Source organism: Tamandua tetradactyla, chromosome 6 (assembly GCF_023851605.1).
Source record: "Tamandua tetradactyla isolate mTamTet1 chromosome 6, mTamTet1.pri, whole genome shotgun sequence".
In the NCBI taxonomy this organism is placed as follows: domain Eukaryota; kingdom Metazoa; phylum Chordata; class Mammalia; order Pilosa; family Myrmecophagidae; genus Tamandua; species Tamandua tetradactyla.
The window spans coordinates 2,155,253-2,167,808 of record NC_135332.1 but is presented as its reverse complement, the minus strand read 5'-3'; the positions used below and the strand labels follow the sequence as shown (position 1 = coordinate 2,167,808).

General features: G+C 60.6%; 1 protein-coding gene across 2 annotated transcripts in view; it reads right to left on the bottom strand.

Moving 5' to 3' along the window:
• The window catches only part of SLC5A10 (solute carrier family 5 member 10), a 50,590-nt gene that overhangs the window by 491 nt on the left and 37,543 nt on the right, over window positions 1–12,556 (bottom strand). For both annotated transcript variants that reach the window (XM_077163429.1, XM_077163428.1), the window contains exons 11-14: window positions 6,706–6,813; window positions 4,410–4,560; window positions 351–519; window positions 54–269 (exon numbers count right to left, since the gene is read on the bottom strand). In XM_077163429.1, the coding sequence (XP_077019544.1) occupies window positions 54–269; window positions 351–519; window positions 4,410–4,560; window positions 6,706–6,813 (644 nt within the window). The remainder of the gene's footprint in view (window positions 1–53; window positions 270–350; window positions 520–4,409; window positions 4,561–6,705; window positions 6,814–12,556) is intronic.

The window sequence follows — 12,556 nt, the reverse complement described above, 5'->3', positions numbered from 1 at the left end:
GAAGGAGGACCCCCAGCCGGGCGGGAGAGTGCCGGGGCAGGGCAGGGGGCTACCTGGGTGCCCCGGGGGGGTGGGGTTAGCAGGCTCCCGGCCACCACGACAGTCCCGCTGAGCGCAAAGAGGGCCACCGCGAAGTGCAGGTAGTGCATGGCGCTGAGCACAGCTGGCCGGGCGTCGCGCTGGCCGCAGGGTGGGCTGGGCTGCAGGACCTCCAGGAGCAGCCTCACGGCGCCCACCGCCAGCCCTCCCATCAGGCCCCAGAAGGCGCCCTGGGGAGGAGGGAGCTGGGTGGGTGGGGTGGCCACACAGGAGAGTCTGGGGAAGTCCCTGAGGCACCCTGCGCCCCGCACCTGCTCATTGGCACGCCGCCAGAAGATGCCCAGGAGGAAGACAGCGGCCACCGGGGGCGCCAGAGTGCTGGTCACCGACTGCATGTAGATGAAGAGCTGGCCGCCGCTGGAGCCCTGCAGCACGGGGATCCAGGCCACGCTCACGCCAACGAGGACCACGGTGACCAGCCTGCAGGGGGCGCGGGTGGGGGGATAGGCCATGGGCGCTGCTGGCCACCCTGCCCCAGCCCGGTCCCCCTGCTCCCCACCACCCCGCCCCAGGTCCGGCCCCATCTGGTCTCCCCCACAGTCCCCCCAGAGCCTCCAGGCCTTCATGGTTTATCTGTCTATGGTCCCCTCCCTCTCCTGCCTGGGAACGCTGTCCGTCCGTCCATAAGTCCATCCGTCTGTTTGGTTCACTGCAGGATCCCCTGGCCGGCTACAAGGGCTCATTCATTTGCTAAATGAATGAATTCGTCCCGCAGTTTGAGGACGCCACACTTTCCCACGCGACCGGGCCTCAGCCCAGCCATGACCTGCAGCCGTCACCCCGCACCCCTCATTGCCCCCCGCCTTTGCACACTGACCCCTACTCAATGCAGGGCGCCCTCCGCTGTAAGGATGAGATGCATGGAGCCAGGCGGTCTGGGCTGGGTGCAGTCCGTCCTCCTTTTGGCTCCTGGCTCCCTTTCCACTAGGCTAAGAGCCCCACCATGGAGGGACATGTGCCCCTCATTCACTTAACCGACCAATGCTGGAGAGCCCACCTGAGGGTAGGGTGCTGTCTGGGGACCCAGACTCCAGGACCAACAGGGGAGCCCATCAGCCCCACGCTCAGAGTGGGCTGAGGAAGAACCAAATCCAGGTTGGCTTCCAGGAGGTGGCAACCCCGCAGCTTCAAAGTGGGGTGGGAAGCAGCTAAGGGGGCAGGCAGGACAAGGTGTCCTGTCACCTCCTCCCTGACCGAGTGCCCCTCAGCCCTGCATCCTGGATCAGGTGGGTACCCCTCTCCCCTGATGTGGGGACCCCAGCCAGGTCAGTGACAGAGGCGTGGGTGCTCGGTGGCCCGCCTGCCTCCTTTCTTCCCTTCCAAGCCCGAGGGAGAGGGTGGAGGAAGGAGGGGCTACCTCGATTAAGGCTAATTATCCACCAGCCTGGCAGGCTGGCAGACGGGCGCTGCCCTTTTCAAAGGAACAGGCCCACATTAGCATCCAGCCGGCTCGCCCTCCCGGCCGGGGCCCAGCCCTCCCTGCTGCCCTCTAGGATTTCCTCTTCCAACCTAGCCTCCATTCAGGCTGCCCAGAGAACCCCAAACCTCGCGACCCCAGAAGCCAGCCCTGGCTCCTTGCCTCCTTCCCTGATACTTCACCCTCTGACCTCACAGAATAGCTGGCATTTCCTTCCCACACCAGCCTGGCTGGCTCAAGACTATGTTTGCATGGGCTGTGTCCCCCTGCCTGGCGTGCCCTTGTCCAACTCCTGCTCTGGCGAACCCTTCTTCATCTCCAAAGGCCTAGCTTGTGTGCCACCTCCTCCAGGAAGCCCTCTCGGAGCCCACCCCCTACACGCTGCCATCAGGATCAGAGATTCCTCACGATCTCCCTGGAGTGCAGCCAAGGCACAGTCAAGGGCAGGGACAGGGGACTCTCAGGTTTTCTGGGTCACCCATATTGCTCAGCTCAGTACAGAGTATCAGGCCTTGGGCACTGCTTGTGACTGCATAACACAGGATAGCGGGCAAAGGGAGACAGCAGGGGAGGGAAACGAAGGAACAGAACGAGAGGCGTGGGATCCCAAGGTTGGCAAATATCGGGGTCTGGACATGACATCATCTCTGGCACCCCCCCCTCCATGAGTCCCCCAGGTCACCGGCATATCCCTGCCCCGTGACAGCTGCTGCCCCCGAATTCTGGACCCTGTCCTGCTGCCCCATGCTCTGAAAGTCTCTGTGGATGGGGGCTCCAGTCGTGCTATTCCACCGACCTGAGATCCAGGCTCCCGTGGGGCCCAGGGGATATGGGATGGTGGAGTCTTAGTCAAGGGGTGGGGGGTGCTGAGAAGGCAGCTCTGTGGCTGGGGGTGGTGGGGGTGTCTCTGTGCTTCCAGTGCTGGGTCCTTCTACTGCCCTGAGCTGGCAGATGAGTGAATCCGGCCCAGACAGGTTAAGCAACCTGCCCAGCATCTCACAGCCTTGGGCTGTGCCCCTCAGGGAGGCTGAAGACCCAGCTGGCGGGGTGTGGAGGGGGCTTGGCTTGGGAGAGGTGGTGGGCTGCATGGTGGTTGCTGGGTGAGCTGGCACGGAGGGGAGGCTGCTCAGGAACTTCAACTTTGGGTCGCAGCAGGAAGGACAGCTGCTTCTGAGGAGGTTGGGGAGCAGAGGGAAGGGAACCAGGCATGGGCCGGTGATGTGTCCAGAGCACAGCCCTGAGGGAACAGGGTCCCTGGGTCCCTGGTCCCGGGATGCCGAAGCACAGGGGGCCCTTGAGACGGGCCTGTACAGAGGGGACAGCGTGGCCCAGAGGGGTGTGCCTGGGGACGCGGCGATGCATGGACACAGAGCCAGGCGTGGCCTGCATGGCAGAGGGCAGGAGGTGCCTTGTTTTGGAGGAGGCGGTGGACCTGCAATGAGCTCACGCCTGCTGCTGTCTGGCGTGCCCCGACAGGCCTCTCTTCCAACAGCAGCAGCTGCTTTGCTTCACGGGACAACCGCCTGGAGCACTGGGGGCCTCCGCCCCAGGATGGCACCCTGGGCTCCCAGCCAGGGTGCAGGGCTGACCCAGGGCCAGGAGGCGAGGACAGGAAGGGGTGGGGGGGCCTGGCCAAAGGCAGAGACAGGCAGACACGTGCATGTGGGTTCACCTCCGAAGGCCTTGTGGTCACCCGCCTGGGCTGGACACGCTCACGGAGGGACAGCTGCAGCCCCTGCCCTCATGGAGCGGCCTGCTCGGTGGGGAGGGGTGGTGGGAAGCAGAGTTGGCCCTAAGTGCCCCACACGCTGTGGAGGAATCTGAAGAGTCGCATGGCGGCACAGAAGGGAGAGAGGTACATTCCTTGGCATAGGGTTCAGGGAGGGCTTCACGGAGGGGACACCATGCAATGTCTGAAAAGTTGTGGAGGCAAAGAAGGAGGAAACAAGCAGAAGCTCAGTGGAGCCAGGAACATGGAGGCCAGAAGGGCAGCCCGCGCATGGCCAATCCTGAGCGCTGGGGATCTAGGAAAGACAGAAGGCTCTCAGGGATAGGTGCGAGTGTGGCTGTCCCTGGCAGAAAGAGCTGGGCCCAGGGTAAGAGAGGAGGTCCATGCCTGTGAAGGGACCAGCAGGGGAGCAATTTGGGAGGTAGAATGGACAGGCTACTCTGGCCTCTTCTCTCCCCTTCCTGGTATTGTCTCTTCCCCAACTGGCAAACTCCTATTCATCCTGCAAAGCCCGTTGCTGGTGGGACCTCACAGGCTGGTTGTGTGGCTGGGATGTCTACCTGGCCCCTCCCAGGTGCCCCAGTAAGGGGTCTGGCTCCTGGCCAAAGTCCTCCTTGTGATTTTTCAGGCCCAACCACAGACAGTTGCAAAGGTTTTACCTGACAGCCGTGATGGGGAACTGCAGCCAAGGGGTCAGGCCTCTCCCCGCCTCCCCAACCCCTAGCTGGGTATGCCCTTACCTAAATCTTCCCTCCCATCCCATGGCCTTCCTTAAGTGTCTCTGCAGAGACCTCCTTATTGGGGGCAGGTGGGGATGGGAGAGCGGATGGGAGAGGTGGGAGAGGATATGGAGACGCTGAAGATATTTTCCTCTCAGACCCAGCACTCACTGCTTTTCCACCCCTCAGCATATCCTCCTCCCAGCCTACAGATCTATGAAACTGCAGGACCCTTTTGTCGGGGCCCCCCAGGCAGTGTGATGGCCCCCTCCCGTCTATGCCAATCCAAGTGCCCCCCAGGCGGCAGGGCTGTTTCATGGATGCCAGTGCCCTTCCCGGGTGAGCCTCCTGCCCGTCAGAGCTGACCGGTCCTTTCACTTTGTTTCTGGCTGTCTAGCCGGCCCCCTGCAGCCCGGCCGGCCCAGGGCAGCCCCTGCGCACCTACCGTCCCACCAGCAGCAGCTCCCGCTCGCCGGCGTGGGGCCGTAGCCCCCTCCAGATGTCCATAGTGAAGAGGGCGCTGCTGCTGTTAAAGATGGAGGTCAGCGAGGACATGAGCGCGGCCATCATCACGGCGATCATCAGCCCCCGCAGACCTGCAGGCCGGAGGCCGCTGTGAGCCCCCCGGGCCCCAGAGACCCTCCCCTGGGCCCCTGAGACCCCCACCCTGGGCCCCAGAGACCCTCCTCTCCAGGCCCCCGAGACCCTCCCCCTCCCCCCACCCTGCCCCAGGCTGCCGCCCTGCTCCCTCCTTCCCCCAGAGCTGCAGGTCCCAGAGGCCCAGGACAAACCATCCCGTGGGTCTGCCCGCCACAGCACCCCTCAGCACTCAGGTGTTGGCTGCAGCCGACTCCCACCGCAGGGTCGGCAGCTGACAAAGCCCTTCATACCCGTGACCTCCTGCAAGGAGGGCTGCCTGCCCGTTTGGCTTGAGAGGGAAGGGAGCTGCCAGGGCAGTGCAGCTGGCCGGAGGCAGAACTTGGGGGGCCTGGGGCAAGGAGGAAGACTGGGCTGGACCCCCTGTTTGGAGGGCACACCTGGGTCCTCACTCCAGTCCCCGCCCCCTCCAATGCCGGTTTCTGGGATTTCCCCTACTTCCTGTGCATGGCAGGCCCCAAGGGGCAGACTGAACCACCACTCGCATCCTCTGTCCGGAAGAGGAGCCCGGTCCCCAGACTGGGAGGGAAAACAAGGGAGGGGTCCCCTGGAGGTGGGCGAGGAGTGGGGTAGAGCCTTCTGGGCACCACAGGCTGGGGAGAGGCTGGAGGCAGGGGTGCCAGAGGAAGTGGCAGGTGTCCCCCTTCCCTCTCTGAGCTGTGTCCTCTCTGGACCTGGACCCCAGACAGAAACATTTAGGCACCTCCTCAGTCCCTGCAGACTCGGGCCGCCTGTCCTCCACCACCTGCCCTACAAGAAACGAAGTAGACACCCTCCCTCAAGGGGTCAGGCTTAGGGTTGCCATTTACTGCCTGGCAGGGGCAGCAGCCCAATCTCCCTATCTGACTTGCTGTGTGTCCTCCAGGCATTCCAGGGCCCTCTCTGTTCCCTTGGGCTGACTGAGATGAGGGCCAAAGGAAAGTGAGTTACATCATAGTTTCCTGCAACCATTTTTCTACCCTTGTCCCCTTGCTCAGGGAGGTGGATTAAATCGGGACTTATTCTACCTATCTCTCAGGCGGGGAACTCAAGTCCTAGAGAGGACTGGGGTTCAGCCCAGGGCCAGGGCTGAGGGTGCTGAGAGCGGCTGCCACAGGTCAGAAGGGGGAAGGTGAGGACCAGGGGTGGGACTCACGCTGCTTCCCGGCCTTTCTGAGTTGTCAAATTTAATCTCAGCAAGAACACTGAAGAATGGGTAGGTGTCATTATCTCCAATTTACAAAGACACTGCAGTCATGTGCCCAGATGTCTCTGTCAGCAAAATGGCAGCGCCAAGATGTCACCCCAATTCCAGGCACTCCTGTCCCTGTGCCTTGGCCCAGCAGAAGGGCAGGTGGGTGGGGGGATGGGGGATGGAGAGGTCAGAGCAGGGTCGAGCCAGGAGGAGCCCAGAGCCCCCACCTCGCCCGGGGGGCCAGGAGAGGGGGAGGGCCAAAGGTCTGAGTCTCCCGAGATGAATACCTTGGGCCACAAAGGACTACCAAGTGGCCTCCTTCTTTTTACTTAGGGCGGGGCCTTTCGGAACCTTTGCCTTGTTGTTTCTGTTTGCACATCCCCTGTGATGGGGAACTCACCACCTCTCAACAGCCTGGCAGTGCTGGTGCTACCATGAGGAACCTGGAAAAGGCCTAAGTCTGCCCCATAGTACCACCCGCTGCAGTGTGTCAGGGTAAAGACAGGGTGCAGGCTCATGCTTGGAGATCTGGGGATAGGGATGGAGGGGGAGGGGGCTTGAGCGCCTGATTCCCGAAGAGTAAGCAGTGGGCTTTGGGGCCAGACAGACTCAGGCCTGCCTCTCAGTCACTCCATAGCCCTGGACAAGTCACTTTCCTGTGCTATGCCTCAGTTTCCCCATCTGTAAGATGGCACCAATAGTCCTACCTCACAGTGTTCAATGAGAAGCAGTCTGAGAAAGGGCCTGGCACCCTGCAGGCATGTCAGAGAAGGGGCCAGCCTTTCAGGTTAAGAGGACAGGCCCTGGACCAGATGATCAGGGTCCGAATTCCAACTGTGCACCACCACCCCCGACACGAGCCCCCCTGTCCCCGCCCCCGCCAGCAGTGCCGAGCCACACCCAGCCTCACCCACGGGCATCAGTTCCAGGACCAGCTTGGGGTAGGCGATGTTGGAGCAGCCGATCTCAGCCCCGCACGCCCGCAGGCACTCGGACGGCACCACGCAGCCCACGTCATCTGCGGGAGAGGGGTGCTCAGCGCCCGCACCCCCACACGGACCCCCCAACACAACTGGGCAGCCCGGCTCGGGGAGCCTTGCCCCACCACCTCTCCGACAAGGTGCTGCTTGGCTCCCTTCCAGGCCTCAGTTTCCCGATCTGAGCCTTGGGGAGAGGGTCAGCCTCTGGGAACCATCGGCTCCTAAGCACACCCCACCTCCCCCCAGGCCCTTCAGCTGCCCCTGCCTTCTGTCCTCACTCCGTCCCCCTGTCCCCACAAGCCCCCTCCAGGCCTGGGGGGGTCGGCTGTTCTGGAGTATGTGGCCCTGCCTATAAGAAGCCCACCGTCTGTGGGTGCTGACTCCCTTCTCTCTTCTCCTGGCCCAGCCATTCTCCCCAGATGAGGAAACTGAGGCTAGAGAGGGCCGAGGGGCTGCTGGGGCTGGGGGGTGGGCTGCTGCCAGCATGGGACCTCCCCCTGGCCTCCCCTGGTGGGTGTTTCTACCCAGCCACGTGGGCTGTGGGTGCCCCCACCCACCACCCACCTCCGTGCCCTCTGCCCCATCCCAGAGACCCCAGGCGGGCTCAGAGCTTTCGGCCTTCCTGCCATGGCGTCCTGAAGACTCTTACCACTGGAACCGGGCCACGTCCCCCCAGCCATGCAGAAAATGACCCACGCTCCTCTCGGTGGTCTCCTTCACCCCCAGCCCCCTCTGCTGGCCTCTCATCCTCTCTCTCGTCTAGCGCCCCAGCTTCCGTCCCATCCAGGGCCTTTGTACCAGCTGCGCCTCAGCCCACGGTACCCTTTCGCCAGTGCGTCCACGTTATTTGGGTCTTTTCTGGCAATCCCCTGCCTTGTGATCTGAAAACACACTCGCCCCCCTTGCTTTTCTTCCCCCCTTCTCATCTCCTGGAGGCTGGTTATTCATGGCTCTCAGGAGCAGCACAGGGAGGAGGAGGAGGAAGAGGAAGGCAGGAATTTCCCAGACCCAGGCCCGGGCCTCGACTGAACCTGGAATCCAGGCCCCCAGGGAGCGGCTGCAGTGGGCCTGTGGCCTGGCCCCTCACAACATCTCAGCACCTGCTGCTCCCGTGGCCCTTTGCTGCTCCCCAAGTGTGACCAGGGGCCACGACCTGGGGGTGGTGGGTGGGCCCTGCCTGCTGTACCAGCAAAATCGCAAGGGAGAGCGGCCACCTCAGGCTCACTTGTCCCTCCTGGGGCTATGCTCTGCAAACCCGCAGCCCAGCACCCCTGGGCTAGGCGCTGCCCCCTTCTTGCACCCCTTCTGAAAGCTCCCCCTGGGAGGCCTCACCTGCTGGGGGTGCCCATCTCAGACCCCTTCCCCCCAACAGGGGGCTGCAACAGCCACCTTCGCCCCATCCTCATCTCCCACCCAATCTCCTGTCCAGTGTGTCACGAGCTCGTCCAAGCAGGACCTCGCCTCCTTCCCCGCCTTGTCCCAGTGATACCCCACCCAGCCTCCCTCCTACCTCCCCACCTCCTCTGCCTGTCCCCCAGCCTGCAGCTCCCCCACCCACCTCCCCTCTGTCCCCTGCCCGGGCTCCACCCCTCTTGCTGCAACCCCAGTTCATGCCGGTCTCCCTGCCCCTCTTCTCCAGGCCACCCTCTCTGGGCTCACAACTCAAGAACCTCCTTCCCACCCCCTGCTCCTGGAGCCTCTGGCGCCCTGGGATGAGGTGGGGGAAACTTTCCAGGGCATTCAAGGCCCTTGACACCTGGTCCAGCCCCTCACATCCTGGCCCCAGGCTCCAGCCACCCTGACCTGCTTGCATTTTCTCACGCCTGCCCGCCCAGCACTCTGCCGCCTCCCCACCCCCACCCCCACCCCCCATCCCGCTGGGCCAGCCTGCCTAATGCCCACCTCCACCCTTGTTTATGGCAGAAGTCCAGGCCCAGTCGCAAAGGGCTTGTCCTCTGAGGACCTCTGCTCCCCCCACCCCAAGCACGGCAGCTTCCTTCCTTGCGCTCCAGCAGAGCATGGCCAGGGCTGAATCAGGGTTGTTTGTTTACATTCTTCACCTCCCCCACCACCCCACGAGCTCCCCAGGAGCAGACACTCAGTTTGAATCATCGTGAGTCCCTGGTATCGCCCAGCCCAGGGCTGGGCCCAGCGGAGACACTGGGGAACATTTATTGAATGAATGAGTGAGTAAGTGAGTGAATGGAGGGGAGGATGGAGAGGAGGAGAGAGAGAAAGGAACCTAGAGAGAGCCAGGAAGGAGTTCAGGTACCGTTTGATCCAGCTGCCTGACACTACTAAATCCACCCTGCCAGTTCTGTAAGTGGGGGATTCTGGGCCAAAAGGGGCACAACTTGCCCAGGTCACACAGGCATCTGAGGCCACTGGGCCCTCCTGATGGGCGCTGAGCTAGACAGGCTGACTCTGGCCCTGGGAGGGACAGGTGAGGCATCGCAGCCACATAATGGCTCAGAAAACCCGAGTCAGTAGATTCTTCCCAAGTTTATTCAGCCTTTTCCTGACTCCTGGCACTGGGCACCGCCCCCTGGGCACTGCCAGCTCATGTTCATGCCGCAGGGAAAGAAAGGACCTCCTCCTTCACAGAGGCTGCGGGTCCTGCTGCCATTTCAACAAAATTCCCTGGGTTTGCCAGCTCAGCCGTGAGCACCCACAGGCCATAATGACTGGGGAGCTGGGGAGGGTCTTCTGGGCGTGCAGGCCTGGGGGCTCTCCCATGGGGCTCTGGTTCTGCATCCAACCCCACCCGGTCAGGGCCCCCACCAGCAGCCAGGGAGCTGCCCCTTCCTTGCCCATGTCCTCCATCCCCACTGCCAGAACCCAAGGTCAGCCACTGCACTCGGTCCCGGGGGCCTCCGTGCCAGCTCCTTGCAGCTTTCTGTTGCCCACCAGGAGCCTTCGACTCAGCTGCAGGAATTCTAAAACCACCAGCTCACAACCCTTCTGGGGCTCTCCCTCCCCTGCAGATGGCACTGAAGTCTCTCCGCATGCATTCAAATCCCTGCACCCTCGCCAGCACCCTCACCCTGCCACCTCCACCACCACCTCTGGGCGTCTGTGTTTGCTGGTTCCACTCCCAGAACACCGTTCCAGCCTGCAAACCCAGGGCATGTATGCTCATTCTCCTCCTCTCACGGGGCGAGTCTGAGCTCCCAGGGCCTCAGAGCAACATTGACCCGGCACCCATAGCTCTTGCCCCATGTCTGTCCTGTCTCCCCCACCACAACGACTCTGGGGTCTTGGACACAGCCAACCTCCGTCAGCATTTGTTGACTGACTGAATGATCTTCTCCCAAGGAGGCCCAGGGTGGGCCGTGGGGAGGGTGGTGGGCTGCCTGCCCTCCTCTCCCCCAACAAGTCGGCCCATCCCCGAGGCCGCTGGGGCCAGGCCAAAGGCTCCAGCAGACCTGGGTTTGAGGCCGGCTCTCCCCTCCAGAGCTGTGTGATCCGACTGATTCTCTAAACTCTCCGAGGCTGGTCCCTCCCGTGTAAAAATCCTCTGTGGACACCCGTAGGCCACACATGCAGAAAAAGAAAAAATTACCCTCGTCATAAATTTCACACCTTATATAAAAATTAACTCAAAATGGAGCGGGTCAATTTTTTTTCTTTTAGAATAAGAAAAACATGCAGAAAAAATCTTCAGATGGACGGCTAGACAAAGAGTTCTTAGAATTAACACCAAAAGCATGATCCTTAAATAAAAGTTGATAAATTGGACCTCATCAAAATTAAAAACTTTTTTTTAGCTCTGCATGAGGCCTTGCGCGGAGGGTGAAAAGCCAAACTAACTGCCTGGAGAAAATCTCTTCATACCACAGACCCGGCAAGGGCCATCTCTCTAAAATATATAAAGAATTCTCAATACTCAACTCTAAAAAACCCCAAACAATCCAGTTAAAAAATGGACACAAGACACGAACAGACATTTCACCAAAGAGGCATGGTGTCATGTCATACACATGACAAATAAACACATGAAATAAACATGCAGCATCATTAGCCACAAGGACAATGAAAATTAAAACCACAATGAGACGTCACTCTGCACCTATCAAAATAGCTAGAATTAAAAATAGGGATAACACCCAATGCTGGTGAGGATGTGGAGAAATTGGATGATGCGAACATTGCTGGGGGGAACGTAAAATGATATAGCCACCCTAGAGAGCAGTTTCGCAGTTTCTTTAAACAAAACAAAGCAAAACAACACAGGCAGTTATCGGATGACCCAGCACTCACACATTTGGGCGTTTGTCCCAGAGAAAACCTGTACTGGAATGTTCACGGCACCTTTATATGTAATAGCCCCACGTGGGAAGAACTCAAATGTCCTTTGGCAGGCGAACAGTTAAAGAAACTGCAGTCTGTCAATCTTACCGCAGAATACTATGCAGCAATGAAAAGGAAAGATCTAATAATGACAGACGCGACATCCAGGATGAATCTTCTGTGGATGGGGTAAAAAAAAAAAAAGCCAATCCCCAAAGTTTCCATACTTATGATTGCATTTATATAACACTCTGGAAATAACAAAATTATAGAGAGGGAGGGAAAATTAGTGGTTGTCAGGAATTAGGGCTGTGGGCAGGCAGAGGGAGAGACGGGGGGATGGCTCTAAAGGGGCACGAGGGAGATTTTTGTGGTAGAGGAACAACTCCATGTCTGGGCTGTGATGATAATTACACAAATCTACAAATGTGATAAAATGGCTTCAAACTCCACAAACGCACACACGCAAATGAGTGCCTGGGAGATGGGTGGCATCTGAATAAGGTCTGTGGGTTGTGCCAAGGTCATTTTCCTGGCTTGATGTTGCATCTAGTTATGTAAGCTGTGACCGCTGGGGAGCTGGATGGAGGGGTCAGGGACCCCTCTGCTCATTTTCTGAGAACTTCCTGTTAATCTCTCCCTATGCACAGGTTATTGCCGAGTGCAGAGATAGCGAGCAACCCCTGGGGCCTGGGAGGGGGCCGAGTGGCAGGGAAGACTTGAGACTGGAGGTCAGGGAGGGGGACCCAGGGGCACTGGGGCAGGAGAGGTTGCAGGTGCTGGGTCCAGGGGTGCTGGGGCAGGAGAGTGTGCAGGAGGAGAAGCCTGACAGTGGATGGCAGGGAGGGTCCGACTCCAGTTCAAACCTGGGGTGCGGTGCTCTCAGGTTGGAGTCCTAGGGACACACCAGAGGACTGCTGGACCTGGGACCAGGTCTCCCACCCTCACCGAACAGGCCCCCATCCCCTCCCTTGATCCAAGAGGCCTGAGCCCTGCTTGGATACAAGGCACCTGGGGTGGGGGTGGGGGGCGGCTGCCCCGGCGCCTGGCTGACTGGCTGTGGCATGCAACGAACCTGGTGGCCAGGTTTAATGGGCTTTGCGTCCCCACCCTGGCAGCCTGCCTTCAAATGTGCCCCCGCCCCCATAACCAGGGTCCCCAAGCCCTGGGGACGCCTGCGGAGAGGCGGGCCTCACCCAACCCACCACAGCCTGTGCCCCGCCCCCCTCGGGGTTGGGGAGGGTCCCTGGTGACGCCTTCCCCGAGGGCTCAGGCCTCAGAACTGGTACCTGCTCTATCCTACAGCTAAAGCTCCCCCCACACACCCTCCTGGTTGGTTAGCCAGACCTTGCATTACTCTTGCCTTGGGGCTCCCAAGGCAGACACAGCCCCCACAGCCTTCCCGTCCCACTTGCAAGGCCTGGGGACAGAGCAGGGACTCCAAGGCCGTCGACTCGCTGTGTGACCTCAGGGAGCGCACTGACCCTCTCT